Genomic DNA, 15,754 nt, shown 5'->3' with positions numbered 1-15,754 from the left:
AAGAGAGTCTTCGCAAATACAACCAGGAACTGAAAAATGCAAGACAGTCATATTTTTCAGAGATAATTAGTAGAAACATATTTTACCCGCACTATTACTATTTTCTGTCCTTGACAAACTGACAAACCCACAAGCATCAGTACCTCAGGAATTGGTATCTGAGGTGTCCTGTAATGATTTTGCAGCATTCTTGACACACAAAGTACTAAAGATTAGACAGACTGTGTGCATGATTAACATTTGTTACATTAAATGCCTCCCAAACAGTCCCCCATGTCAATTTTAGACAGTTTATCCTCTTGGACTATGCCAATTTAACAGAAATTGTGTCAGAATTAAAAGCCCACAACATGCTGCCTTGACATCCTTCCTTCAAACTTTTTCTAAACTGTTTTTCATTGCATAGCCCCAGACATACTTCAGATTATAAATGCTTCTCTCCAAGCAGGAGAGTTTCTACAAAATTTAAAAACAGCAGTAAAGAAACCTCTTCTTAAAAAAACTGGTGGACCGTTTGTTGTTTTTCATCTGAGGACTTGAGTTACTGATTGCAGCGAATAGATCGATAAACAATACACATACTATCGATGCAGAAAAAAATAACACGGTCCTGGTGGTAGTTAGTGTTGCCAAATGTTGGTCTTGAACGCTCCCTTAATACAGCGCCAGTGCAGAGAGGGATAAAAAGAGAATCACGTTTGCTCACAATGTGTCTCACGTGCTTTAAATACAAATAAAGTACACTAGTCCTCTTATATCCCAATGTGCAGAAAATGGCATTATATTCTGTTGGGCAGAAAATGATACGAATAGCCTGAAATCAAACTAAGTTTTAATACATTTAGTCATCCGTTTTCCGTGTCGCTTATTCTCCGCCACGCAAGCTTCAGGAGCAACATCTGATAAGTCTGATAAACCTGAGAACAACGGCAGGATGATCATCAATCTGGACAGTGCTTTTACGTGACAAAAACAAGGTAAGGCAGCAATCTCTCATCACTAAGACGTCTCGGTGGAGGCAAACTGCATCAACGTTTTCGTGTGTTATGACGCACGGGCTATCTGCAAAATTAATCAAACTGCTGTGTTTCACTGTGTACGATAATCATATGTAAAGCACACAACAGCTCTGGGTGCTAACTACCTCCATAATTATATTGGAATAAGTTACTAAATTATTAAGTAATTTACTATTTGTTTTTATTAAGCTCATACATCTAAAAGTTGGTCATTTTACACCTAAATCAAGGAAAATTGCCTTTCAAATGTTGTTTCGTGTTCTTATTTGAAGAGTATGGTAGATATTGATCTACCATACTCTTCAAATAAGAACACTTCTGCCAAACAAACATTTTTAAGATTTAACATACTAATTTATTGCTTATAATAAGTGTTTTATTTTCAGCAAGCTATTTTTCTTATTTCAAGAAATCTAAGTGAGTAAAATTTACTTGAAGCACTGGCAGATCATTTTACTTATTTCTAGATTTGCACTGAAAACAAGGGAATTTAACTACTTTTAAGGAGGTGTGTTTTTGCAGTGTACAGGGTCCCTGCAGGTTTAAACAAGCCAAATTTAAGACTTAAAAACTTTTTAAGACCATATTGAATACAGTTTAAGACCTATTTCACACCAGTACACTGCAAATTTATATCGTCTTAATCAGATATTTTTTCTTAAATCTAGTCAAATAATATTTTCCATCTTGTTTTGAGTGTTAAAGACTAGTTAACAGATTAATGAGTTAGATTATTCCACTTTAAGTAAATATTACTTATTTTGTGCTTGTTCAGTCCCATCAAAAAAAATAAACATACAATTTTTTTTTTTTTTTTTGCTTAAAATAAGTCTTAAGTAAAATAGCTAGCTGAAAATAAGCAAGAAATCCAAGTGAGTAAAATTTACTTAAAGCACCGGCAGAAAATTTCACTTATTTCTAATACAGCATTTACACTGAAAATAAGGGAACTTAACTAGTTTTAGGAAGGTGTGTTTTTGCAGTGTACCTGCAACAACCGTAGAGAAACACTTGAAGGAAAAGCACCGGGTAGAACAGGTAGTTCCGCTTTGTAGTTACGTTTTGGCGTCCTCAAAAATTGAAACATTTAAAAGCAAGACTGAAATTTATGCAAGTAAATAAAAGTAACATCAATAGATTTTTAAGACCTTTCGTTATCGTAATTAAGACTTTTTGTGAGATCTTAGGAGAACTTTAGACATTTTAGGGTCTTAAATTCTAATTTTTGGATACAAGACTTTTTGAGACCGCGGATACTCTCTACAAAGAAAGGCAAGGGCATACCATAGTGGTAGTATTGATCTTCGGAAATTGCACCAGTCGAGAAATAATGTGCTTGGGACATGGCTTGAGTGGCCATCATTCTCAGCAGCCTGTTGAGAAGTGGGTCTTGTAGGTCCACAGCCTTGTCCAGAGAGTCAGCTAAAGCCTTATTTGACCTACAAGGAGAAATCGAAGGAAAATGGGCATTTAGCGATTAAGTTGTTTTGTTGGCATCACTGAGTCACCATTACTTCATTGTAGTAGCTAAACCTTCTAACGTTATCGTTTTAACAATGTGATTAAAGAACGTACATTGCGGAACAAATGTATTGGCACCCCTGCAATTTTGAAAGATAATGCTCAATTTCTCGTCGAAAATGATTGCAATTACAAATGCTTTGCTCATATTTGCTTGCAATGAAAAAACACATAAGAGAAAGAATTTTTTTTAAAAAATCATCATCATTTTACACAAAACTCCAAAAATGGGCCGGACAAAAGTATTTACACTCTCAGCTTAATACTTGGTAGCACGACTTTTAGACAAAATAACTGCGAACAACCGCTTCCGGTATCCATTAGTGAGTTTCTTCCAATACTCAGCTGGAATTTTAGACCATTCTTCTTAGGCCAACTGTTCCAGAGCTCTGAGTTTTGAAGGGTGCCTTCTCCAAATTGCCATTTTCAGATCTTTCCAGAGGTGTTCTATGGGATTCAGGTCTGGACTCATTGCTGGCCACTTTAGAAGTCTCCATTGCTTTCACTCAAAACATTTTCTAGTACCGTATTGGCCCGAATATAAGACAGTGTTTTTTGAATTGAAATTAGACTGAAAAAGAGGGGGTTGTCTTATATTCACGGTCTAGACGTTATACCCATTCACGACACTAGATGGCGCCAGATATCATTGAAGCGATGTTCTGTCATGACAAAGCTCAGCTACTAAGTTTAACCAGTTTGCATTATTTTATTGCCATGTTTTTCCTTATTCAGATTTGTTTCAAGACTACAGTTACAGTTAGACTACATTTTGATGGTTAATGCAATTATTGCAATTTTGTTGTTTTATCACAATAGATTGGTTTATTTACATTTCAAAAAGAAGCCATTCCTTTACAAATGTGATTGCACTTTAGTTTACATATTTAAATGTTCAGATATTAAGATTTGAATGAGGCAAAATAACATGATTTTTCTCTCAAATATATTGTTATAATCATTTGTTTCGGATGTACTGTAATTATTTTCTGTATAACAATTAATTTGGTGTTTTAAAAGTCTTTTTATCCAAACTTGAGTCTTGAAAAAGAGGGGTTTGTCTTATAATCAGGGCCATCTTATATTAGGGCCAATACGGTACTTTTTGAAGTGTGTTTTGGGTCATTGTCCTGCTGGAAGACCTATGACCTCTGAGGAAGACCCAGCTTTCTCACACTGGGCCCTACAATATGCTGCAAAATGTGTTGGTAGTCTTCAGACTTCATAATGCCATGCACACGGTCAGGCAGTCCAGTGCCAGAGGCAGCAAAGCAACCCCAAAACATCAGGGAACCGCAGCCATATTTGACTGTGGGGATCGTGTTCTTTTCTTTGAAGGCCTGTTTTTTTCCCGGTAAACTCTATGTTGATGCCTTTTCCCAAAAAGCTCTACTTTTGTCTTATCTGACCAGAGAACATTCAAGTGGGGTCTTCCTGGATATCCTACCATAGAGTCCCTTTTCATTCAGACGCTGACAGATAGTACGGGTTGACACTGGTGTACCCTCGGACTTTAGGACAGCTTGAACTTATTTGAATGTTAGTCGAGGTTCTTTATCCACCATCCGCACCATCTTTCGTTGAAATCTTTCGTCCATTTTTCTTTTCCGTCCATATCTAGGGAGGTTAGCCACAGTGCCATGGGCTTTACACTTATTGATAACACTGTGTACGGTAGACTCAGGAACATTCAGGTCTTTGGAGATCGACTTGTAGCCTTGAGATTGCCCATGCTTCCTCACAATTTTGCTTCCCAAGTCCTCAGACAGTTCTTTGGTCTTCTTTCTTTTCTCCATGCTCAATGTGGTACACACGAGGATACGGGACAGAGGTTGTGTCAACTTAAATCCATTTCAACTGGCTGCAAGTGTGATTTAGTTATTGCCATCACCTGTTATGTGCCACAGGTAAGTAACAGGTGCTGTTAATTACACAAATTAGAGAATTATCACATGATTTTTCGAGGTGTGCCAATACATTTGTCCAGCCCATTTTTGGACTTTTGTGTAAAATGATAATGGTTAAATTGTTAACTAGCCTTTAAAACTCAAAACAAGACGAAAATTATTCGACTAGATTCAAGAAAAACAAACATATTAAGGCGTTATACTGTAAATTTACAGTGTGAAAGTTAGTAAATTCAGTGCTTCTCAATTATTTTCTGTTATGCCCCCCCAGGAAGATGTAAACGTTCCGCCCCCCCCCCCCCCGAACTCTCTGCCACCACCGCAAATATACTATAGTATCATTTGTCTATAAAATTCTTACTAGTATAAGTACACTTCTGCATAACATTGTGTCCTTTTTAATACTAAAAAAGTGTATAAAATAAAAAAAACACATCCATTATGTAAAAATACACTCGATACATTTTTGACCATTTGCACTGAAAAATAAAATTGAATAAAATCAATAAGAAATTATACATTCAAATTGATTTGCAACATTAACTCATTAGGACAATATGTCAAACAATTAGACTGAAAAAACAAAAATTAATAACAAAAACGACAGTGTCATTGGACAGAGGGATGGTTTTTATTTTTGCTGCAGGCAGTATCAGCTCCTTTACTATGGTGTGGTGTTATTTTGCACTGAGTAACTTGGTATGCCACTTTATATGATGCTAACAGTGCTCGCTGGTTTACTGATGTAACATTGACAAAGCAGGACGATTGTTGGCAATACTGGGCACGTTTTCGCTGAAAAAAATTCTTGCTGTCCGTTGCGAGCATTATTAGACAAAGTAAACAGACTGGTCTTTCCTCGTCTCCTGCTGTACTAAAAGTCAAAGGCAAAAATCAAATGCTACATATGCTTCTTCATATTTCCTTGTCTTAGCTTTTCATATCTCCAGTGCTCTTTGCTGTGTGCTTTTCTTTGATTCAAAAATACTGCGTACATGCTGAAAATGGGAGCGCCACTGCATGCCACCCACTGAGTGGATGTGAAACTACACTTTATTCTAGTACAGCAAAAAATTATGTTCCCCAAGGTCACATGCGCCACCCCCAGCATCGCTCTGCGCCCTCCTGGAGGGGCCCGCCCCACTATTTGAGAAGTACTGGTATAAGTCAATACAGATTTGTTTTGCATCAGTCATCAAGCCTATCAATTAATTAGGTTCTTATTTGAGAGAAATGTAGCCCTGACCGCCGTTCATCCAATCTGTTTTTATTAATGTCCCGTCTCCAGCAAAATGTGTACATGCAGGTTATGAGTAAGGTTATATTGTCCCTACCATCATTGAGACCAAACTTATGCCGTGGGTATCAGTACTTTTACGTGAGTTCATTTATTTTCCAGCAGCACACTGAATAGGAATCATGTAATAAAAGTTTAACGTAACTGAATCTTCCAACATCCAGAAATCTTCTCACACTCTAGACATACAAAAGTGACAAATGATAGCAAAGAGGGCTTCCACATCTGTTACAAACCTGGTATCGATGGCAAAGCCCCTGGACTTGGCACTTTCCACCAACTGGTTGAAAAACTCCTGTCGCGGCGGTGGGTGATGTCGAAGCAGAGCCTGATGAGGAAAGCTCTCGTGGATTTTGAGTGCCACCCAGTGGTTGGCGTAGATCATGCACTCAGCCACTGTCTCGTGGATCTCGAGGGGCTGGCGTGGGACCAGAGCAGTGATGTTCTTTTCATTATCTAGCTGTGCACGCACCTGGGAGCAAATGATGGACCGGACAATTATAAAACAACAGAAAATGTGTATGCATGGGGTGATGATTCACAAGTTTTGTGTTAACCACTGTTTCCCCTGTTTGGGGCCATTTAAAGAAAAAAAAAAGTGCACCCACACTTGAATGTGTTAATTTTTGATAATCCCAATTCCTTAAAAATTGTAACCTTCTACTGCTTTTGCTACCTTTTACAGTAACCTACATTTTATAATTCACCAGAGTCTGTATGTCTCGGTGGCTGTCTTTTACTGAAGACTATGACTTACATGGCCGTCAAACTCATTTACTGACAGCAATTGCTTCTACACAAGGCACCGCTTGCCTGTGGGCTTTCTCTGGTCGCTGCTCGCCATTTTGCTCTAGCAAAGCCCCGCTGATGAGATACTTCTCCTCGTGTTCCCAAAGCCTCGCTGGCATGGTAAATAAGTTCTGTAGACTTAAGAGATAAAGCCCAAGGGCCCTGAACTAATGGATCGCAAGCCATGTGCACATTAGAATTGAGTACACCCCAACTTATATTTCAGAAACCCTTTGTTTTCCTTTCAGAAACAGTATTCTGAAACGCAAAGTACAAAACAATCCTGCAAACTTGGGCCATTGATTTACAGCAAGATCAGTTCATTTGCACATTCAAGAAAGAAGTTGTCGTGACAAATCTGTACAGATCATGGGGCAGAAATGAAGACACCCGCATCAGCATTTGGGCAAAAGCAAACAAATTTTCCCCCCATAGGATCTCAACCACCGGTGAATCTAAATACTCGTTACACAGATGCTGGAACTTTGGTTTGGTACTGTTCCAGTGAGATTTACAAAGATGACTGCCTGAAGAAAACATCAAAATTCCCTAAGTCCCTTGATGATATGGGGTTGCATGTCAGGCAAAGGCACTGGGGAGATGGCTGTGGTTATATCTTCAATAAATGCACAAGTTTACATTGAAATTTTAGACAGCTTTCTTATCCCTTCAATTGATAATATGTTTGTCATTTTCCAAGATGACAATGCATCACGCCACAGAGCTAAAACTGTTAAAGCATTACTTGGAGAAAGACTCATCCAGTCAATGTCACGGCGCGCAAATAGCCCAGATCTCAACCCTATTGAAAACCTGTGGGGGAAATTGAAAAAAATGGTCCACAGCAAGGGTCCGACCTTCAAGGAGGATCTGGCAACTGCAATCAATAAGAGTTGGCACCAAATTGATGACGAATACTCATCAAGTCTATACCTCAGAGATTGCAGGCTGTCATAAAAGCCAGAAGTGGTGCTACTAAATACTAGAGATGTGTTTTGATTGTTATTCCTTTGTTTGTTTCGGATGATTCTATATTTTTTTCGACAGAATGGAGTGATTCCATATACAGTGGGGAGAACAAGTATTTGATACATTGCCGATTTTGCTGGTTTTCCCACTTGCAAGCCATTTAGAGGTCTGTAATTTGTATCACAAGTTCTCTTCAACTGTGAGGGACGGAATCTAATACAAAAATCCAGAAAATCACATTGTATAATTTTTAAATAATAAATTTGTATTTAACTGCATGAAATAAGTATTTGATACATTACCAACTAGTAAATATTTTGGCTCTTAGTTCTTTTTTAAGAACCCCTCCTGTTGTCCACTCATTACCGGAAGTAACTGCACCTGTTTGAACTTGTTACCTGTATAAAAGACACCTGTTCACATGCTCAAACAAACAAACTCCAACCTCTCCACAATGGCCAAGACCAAAGAGCTGTGTAAGAACATCAGGGATAAAATAATAGACCTGCACAAGGCTGGGATGGGCTACAGGAAAATAAGCAAGCAGCTTGGTGAGAAGGTAACAACCGTTGGAGCGATTATTAGAAAATGGAAGAAGTTCAAGTTGACGGTCAGTCTGCCTCGTTCTGGGGCTCCATGCAAGATCTCACATCGTGGGGCATCACTGATCATGAGGAAGGTGAGGAATCAGCCCAGAACTACACAGCAGGACCTGGTCAATGACCTGAAGAGAGCTGGAACCACAGTCTCGAAGAAAACCATCGGAAACACATTACGCCGTCATGGATTAAAATCCTACAGCGCACGCAAGGTCCTGCTGCTGAAGCCAGTGCATGTCCAGACACGTCTGAAGTTTGCCACTGACCATCTGGATGATCCAGAGGAGCAATGGGAGAAGGTCATGTGGTCGGATTAGACCAAAATTGAACTTTTTGGTCTAAACTCGGCTCGTTGTGTTTGGAGGAAAAAGAAGGATGAGTACAACCCCAAGAACACCATCCCAACCGTGAAACATGGAGGAGGAAACATCATTTTTTGGGGCTGCTTCTCTGCCAAGGGTACAGGACGACTGCACCGTATTGAGGGGAGGATGGATGGGGCTATGTATCGCCAGATCTTGGCTGACAACCTCCTTCCTTCAGTGAGAGAGAGGTCTTCCAGCATGACAACGACCCAGAGCACACAGCCAAGGCAACTAAAGAGTGGCTCCGTAAGAAGCATATTAAGGTCCTGGAGTGGCCTAGCCAGTCACCAGATCTGAACCCGATAGAAAATCTATGGAGGGAGCTGAAAGTCCGTGTTGCCCAGCAGCAGCCCCGAAACCTGAAGGCTCTGGAGAAGATCTCCAAGGAGGAGTGGGCCAAAATCCCTGCTGCAGTGTGTGCAAACCTTGTCAAGGACTACACGAAACGTTTGGTATCTGTAATAGCGAACAAAGGTTTCTGTACCAAATATTAAGTTCGATTTTTGTGATGTATCAAATACTTATTTCATGTAATTAAATGCAAATTTATTATTTAAAAATCATACAAGGTGATTTTCTGTTTTTTTGTATTAGATTCCGTCCCTCAAAGTTGAAGAGAACTTATGATACAAATTACAGACCTCTACATGCTTTGCAAGTGCGAGAACTAGCAAAAGCGGCAGTGTATCAAATACTTGGTTCTCCCTACTGTATATTCCCTGCACTTGCTCATAAAAGTAACATTTGCTGACCATACAATGTTTTTTATTCATTTTTTAGTGTTTCTGAATGCCAAAGAGTTGCACATTTGAACTAATTCATTATTTTTTCAAGCTTTTTATCGGAGTTTGTTCTACATGATAAAATGTCTGAGTGAGTGCTTGTCCGAGACTGGTGATTGCGTACTTTTTGCTAGGGGTTGTAGTCACTTAACCTCTACTCATGCTCATCAACTTCCATCTCTATTTCATCTCTCCCTACACTCTACTGCTCTACATTGTCTGGACAAGTATGTGGACATAACACTATAACTCTTATGTATTTAGTGTTACTCTACTTGTAGGTTGTGACCTAAAAGTGGTTTATTTTGCCTAGGTGGGTTACCTAGCTTACTTCTCTCATTCCCTCGTGCTGATTTATCCTTGCTGGGAGAAAATAAATTTGTAATATCTATTTGCACGAGTAATGCTGTTTGAGTCAAAAGAAATAAAAAAATAAGACATCTTGTGACAGATTACAGGGACTGCAGTAATTAAATGCTTGTAAAACAACTGGAAATTATAATGAGCACACATACAAAATTGTTAGAGGTTATGTCCCAAATGAATTCCTACAGATTCTGTTCTGATTCTATTCATTTTGGGCATATACACAAATAGCAATAAATAGCATAGCAAACCCTAACCCTAACCCTAACCCAGTATTGCTAAAGTTCATATACCACATATCATATCAACACTAGGCCTGTCGCGATAACAAATTTTAGTGTGCGATAATTATTCTCATAAATTATTGCGATATGCGATATTATTGCGCCCCCCCAATTTTTTTTTAACCAATTTACAATATCACAGTGCGAATACAGTATAAATTAATAGATCAAGTACACCCATTTAAACACGATAAATATTTACTCTTAAATTCAAATATACTTTTTAAGAAATCACAACTAAAAACAATAGACCCTGCCTCTTAAGTAAAAAACAACAATATTGATACCGCACAGCAACACAGAATAAATAAAATGTGTTTAATTAAAAAAAATTGCACTTAATAACTTAAGCATTTAGGAAAATGAAAACATTTCCCGTCATAGCTTCTGCAATGGTGTTCCATAGGAATGCAACGATACAGTTAAGTCATGGTTCGGTACGAATTTTGATACGGGGGACACGATTTTTGAGCCGATTCAATACATTTAATGCTCTGTAAAAAAAAAACAAAAAAAAAAACAATTGTATTTTTTGTTTCTTTTTTAATTTTTTTTAATTTTTTTGCTAACGAGCAAAAATTAAATTGCCATCATATAAACATGCATTTTAGTGCATAATATTTATGTGCTTACTTCTTACTGATATGAAAAAAAATTGTATAAAAGTGCTGAGAACAATCTTTACTGTTTGTAAAGTGAGGCAGGGCACACCGTTGATTGCTACAGCTCTCTTAGCAGCTAGGTTTACTACATGAGCAAGACATCCTATTATGGTCCGAATCCATCTGTGTCACGTACTGAATTAACAATATTTGCAACATTATCTATAGTCACTGGTATGGATTGATTTGGCCCTCTTAACCTCATGTGACAAATGAGTTTAGAATTCATCGATGTAGTATATGGACTACATGTCCCATAATCACTCTGGGCTCACGTAGCCAATGGCATGGGACATAGCACATCTAGTTTGCCATTTCATGATATCTAGTGTGTGCGCGCAAGCATATGACGGCTTTCATAAACAGGACGAGTTTGAAGCACAGCGCTCTTAATTTCATTCAGCTGTTCGTTGTCAAAGTGAGGTTATTCGTAGCAGCCAAGTCAGTAACAATGTTTTGGCGGACTTCGTTGGAAATATCCAGCGTTGTGCCGAAAAATAGCCGCCCCGCGTGAAATGTCACTCCTGACGGGAGCGCCCACACGTCAACAACACCGGCGCGCCATAGATGGTTCACAGTCACTCCGGAGCACTGACGCGCCTGGTATACATTGAACAATAGGATATAATGGGAACGATTGGGTCTGGCGCTAGTTTTTGCCCGACCTGGAACGAAGATGCATTTTGCGCAGTTGGTAACGAACTTTTAACAGCACGTCTGCCGCACGCGCGCACACACGTGCACGTGAGGCGATAAATCGCAGCGGAAAAATTACCGCCTTCATTTTTATATATCGCGCGATAAATGGAATTATTGCATATTGCGACAGGCTTAATCAACACAATATTAAACAAAGCTCCTGAGTGAGAGCCTCTCACTCAAATTGTCATTGTAATCAGAGCCAATTAACTAAAAGCCGGCAGCTAATCTGCGACTTCAATTTGCGACCAGAGTAGTTTACCGCAGTTAACTGCCAGATACCTAAAGAGTAAAGCTGGACCATTTGAATTCACAATTCATGGGAATAGGCAACCAAACAAACATCAACACAGAGGTAAAAACGAACAACAAGGATGGGCAGTTTATCTGGAACTAACCTGTAAAGCAGGTGTGAAGGTGCATTTGCACCGTCAACTGTATACATAATTGGCACACGTGCCATAATATTGATGCTGCATTCACGTGAAGTTGCAGTAATCGAAAAAAATGATTCGTTGTTACATGGTATCTACTGTATATAAAGTGCCAAACAGTCACTCGACTTGTGATGTATCGTTGGAGCATTAAAATAGACTACCCTTCTTTGTAGCAATCATGTTTTTATCCCACATTATGACTTATCAACACATCTGAACAATTTTCCAACTTGGGAACTCAGATATACTGATACACATGAACAGAGCATATCTCCCAAAAGTGCTTCACGGAAGTATAAACTCACATGCCTATCACAGCCAAAGTTACGTGTAAAATTACCATATTAGGCAGCCATGTGCAGATTGCTTATATGGCGTGAATAGCGTAATGTGACCATATTAAATAGGCACATTCTGTAGATTATGCTATGTAGACTTAAACGCCAATTTTTTCGTTAACCAGTGACATTTATACTGGGGCACTGCAGATCCATACTGGAGCACATGCCCCAGTGAAATATGTCAGGTGACGCCCATGATATTGACCTCTACTGCACTGGCACTTTAATTTAGGCTATTGTCCATCTCCCCCATTAAAAAAAAAAAAAAATCATAGTTTACATTTAAAAGAAACCTACCTCTACCCCTTCCAGTTCCAATGCACCGCCTTGATCTCGCTGGGCCCGTAAGTGTCGTGCCACGTGAGTCAGCATCTCCAGAGCCTGGGTGAGCTCAGCCAACTTGGCATCTTTCTCATAGGGGCTCAGCAGGCTCAGTTCAGGTACTTCGGCCTGCTCGCCATTGAGGAGGGCCTGAGCCAACTCGTAGTGGAGCTGGTAGGAGGAACGGATGATGGTGCGACCATACCACACCTTGTCGACAGCAAGGGTGTGTGCGTCCAGCTGCCACACAACGCTCATCGCATACCTAGTTTCATCACAGTGTGTCAGTTTTACTAAATTAATCAACACGTCCTTTCTCTCTCAACGACATGCAAAATCATTTCTTGACAGCATGAGTGTAAGAACAGGTGTTAAGGTATAGTGTCAAAAGTGTGTGTAAATAAGTTTAAATGTTTTTCAAATGTGTATGAAAAACGTATGCTCCGTCACAGATTTCCGCTTATCACGTGTAGGTATAGAATATAACTATAAAAACTGACAGCAAATACAGAGGCTCACTGCTAATCAGAGAAACATAAATACTCCTACTGACCTGTCAACTCCCCCCAACAGAGAGCAGAGATCTGCACTGAGGACTGCTGGCAACATGTCATACCTACGGTCTGCGAGGTAGTAAGTTGTCGCCCTGAAACACAGGTGAGAGACTTTAATTTATTCTTTACATTCTGCAATGTATGAATGCCTTCAGGTTTTCGTATGCCCTATTTTTTTGTTTAAGCTTCATGCATTCACACTGTTGCTCTGTGTGTGATGACGATTCTCTTTTGTACCATATTTTGCCAAATAACTCTAGCCACTCCCTTGTGTTTGTCAACCATCTACAGCGATCCCTCGTTTTTCACGGTTAACGGGGACCAGAACCTGTCGCGATAAGTGAAAAAACGCGAAGTAGCGCCGCCCTCCCGGAATTTTTTTTGTATGTGTGTGTTCAATGTATTTATTCAGATTTAGCATTGAAATGAGATATACATATAACTGCCTTTCAAAAGTTTGGGGTCACTTAGAAATTTCCTCCTTTTTGAAAGAAAAGCAGTTTTTTTCCAATGGAAATAGCATTAAACTAATCAGGAAAACACTCTATACATTATTAATGTGGTAAATGACTATTCTTGCTGGAAACGTCCGGATTTGTAAAGAGGCCCATTTACAGCAAACATCACTCCAGTGTGGTACATTGTGCTTACTAGTTGCCTTAGAAGGGTAATACAGTGGGGAAAATAAGTATTTAGTCAACCATTAATTGTGAAAGTTCTCCCACTTGAAGATATTGGAGAGGCCTGTAATTGTCAACATGGGTAAACCTCAACCATGAGAGACAGAATGTGGGGAAAAAAACCCAGAAAATCACATTGTTTGATTTTTAAAGAATTTATTTGCAAATCATGGTGGAAAATAAGTATTTGGTCAATACCAAAAGTTCATCTCAATACGTTGTTATGTACCCTTTGTTGGCAATAACGGAGGCCAAACGTTTTCTGTAACTCTTCACAAGCTTTTTACAAACTGTTGCTGGTATTTTGGCCCATTTCTCCATGCAGATCTCCTCTAGAGCAGTGATGTTTTGGGGTTGTCGTTGGGCAACACAGACTTTCAACTCCCTCCTCACCCATGGCGTCGAAATGATAACAAGAACGGTGAGCAAAAATCGCAGAACCCCACGGGGAGACCTAGTGAATGATCTACAGAGAGCTGGGACCACAGTAACAAAGGTTACTATCAGTAACACAATGCGCCACCAGACCTCAAATCCTGCATTGCCAGACGTGTCCCCCTGCTGAAATTACACGTCCAGGCCCGTCTGCGGTTCGCTAGAGAGCATTTGGATGATCCGGAAGAGGACTGGGAGAATGTGTTATGGCCTGGACGTGTACTTTCTTCAGCAGGGTTTTTTTCCCCAAAGTACAATTTAAAAAAATTTATGTATATTTTAATTGTTTTCAAGCACTTCAAATGTAATAATTATGATAAGATTTAAACATGTTACTTTTCCACCAAATTATTTTTAAACAACAACAAAGCAGAAAAATGGTTGGCTTTATTATATGCTTCATCAAGTGAGTCCACTCAAATTTGCACAAAGTGCTCACCTACACACAATGAGTTGCCACAGCTACTGTTTAACAAGTTAAACAATGATTGGCGCGTGCAGCACTTTGAATTCCGCTTCTCTGACAAGATCAAGCAGTAAACTTCTGTCAATCATCGTTAACCTTAAAGTGCGTATGACACCAAAAAGCATGTTTATTTCATATTTCACGCTGTGTTTTATGCTTCTGAATGAAATGGACCGCTTGGATGTGTGTGGAAGCGATCGTTTTATATATTTAACTTTTGAATCCCGCGCCATGAAAATGAGTAACTTCCGGCTCCAGCCTCGGGTTTAGGACGAATGCGAATGTGACGTTTTCCAGGGTAAGCATCTCACAATGCAGCATTGCTTTATAGCATGCAGATGGACTGCGTATTCAGCTGATTTTTTAATTCGTTTATTTTTCGCGTCAGGCCAGCCAAACGGCGGCAGGAAATTGTTGCTGCACCAGGGAGAGGCGTGTGAGCCTTTTTGGGTTTCAAAAGGTTTCGGTTTACTGCAGATATTGGCCAAAACAAGTTCTATAGCTGTAGGACCATTGGACTTACCAGGAAGGGAGTAAACATTGTATTTTGTATTATGTCAAATACTGGGATCATGGCACATGTTTTAATACGGAGGTGGCTTGTGGCTGATTTTCCACCAAGGATGCCACTTGGCCGACGACCGGCGGCTTGTTTGCACACACCCCTCTATCTTCGGTTTATTGCCCTTTTCTGCACCTAGTGTTCTGTCAAATTTTCAACCCCATCAGAAATTGCAACTTTGTATTAAAAATGGCCGCGAATACAGCAATTACAAAGTAAACATTACAAACTTTCTTCAAATAAAGGACTATTTACTTATGTTTGATCATGGACAGACATGTAGAAAAGTTCTCCTCAGATCCATGTTATGCCATGTTAGCTGCACAACAACTGCATGCCGCTCTGTTTACGTCGGCGCCGTGTAGTGAAGCATTATTTTACACAATATTCGTGTTGACGATGTGGCAGCTACGCGTTCCTCCAACGTCGGCCGGTTTGTCCGGCTGTACTCTCCAGCTGCTTCCCTGGCGAGCTCTCCTGTCTGTAGCAGGGGAACGAGCTGTAACTTGCAGGCCACTGGGCGGGTTGCCGATCGGCGCAGACAATCGACAACCCCGCCACCGTGTGAGAAGATCCGGGCTAGTTTTGTGTGATTTTTCGCTTCGAAAAGCAGAAATACAACTTCGAGACATCACTCGGTTCGGGTTAGCATGTCAGCTAGCTGTCACGCCTCTTGGTTTGTTTACATTCTCAGAAGCC

At 39.8% G+C, this 15,754-nt stretch overlaps 1 protein-coding gene across 3 annotated transcripts in view; it reads right to left on the bottom strand.

Moving 5' to 3' along the window:
• The window catches only part of LOC130920485 (DIS3-like exonuclease 1), a 66,879-nt gene that overhangs the window by 17,036 nt on the left and 34,089 nt on the right, over window positions 1-15,754 (bottom strand). For all 3 annotated transcript variants that reach the window (XM_057843757.1, XM_057843766.1, XM_057843774.1), the window contains 4 exons: window positions 12,912-13,004; window positions 12,335-12,623; window positions 5,981-6,216; window positions 2,304-2,458 (listed from right to left, as the gene is read on the bottom strand). In XM_057843757.1, the coding sequence (XP_057699740.1) occupies window positions 2,304-2,458; window positions 5,981-6,216; window positions 12,335-12,623; window positions 12,912-13,004 (773 nt within the window). The remainder of the gene's footprint in view (window positions 1-2,303; window positions 2,459-5,980; window positions 6,217-12,334; window positions 12,624-12,911; window positions 13,005-15,754) is intronic.

The sequence above is a fragment of the Corythoichthys intestinalis genome, chromosome 1, assembly GCF_030265065.1.
Source record: "Corythoichthys intestinalis isolate RoL2023-P3 chromosome 1, ASM3026506v1, whole genome shotgun sequence".
Taxonomy (NCBI): Eukaryota; Metazoa; Chordata; class Actinopteri; order Syngnathiformes; family Syngnathidae; genus Corythoichthys; species Corythoichthys intestinalis.
Note: the sequence above shows the minus strand (reverse complement) of the source record. Positions and strands in the feature narration are given on the sequence as shown.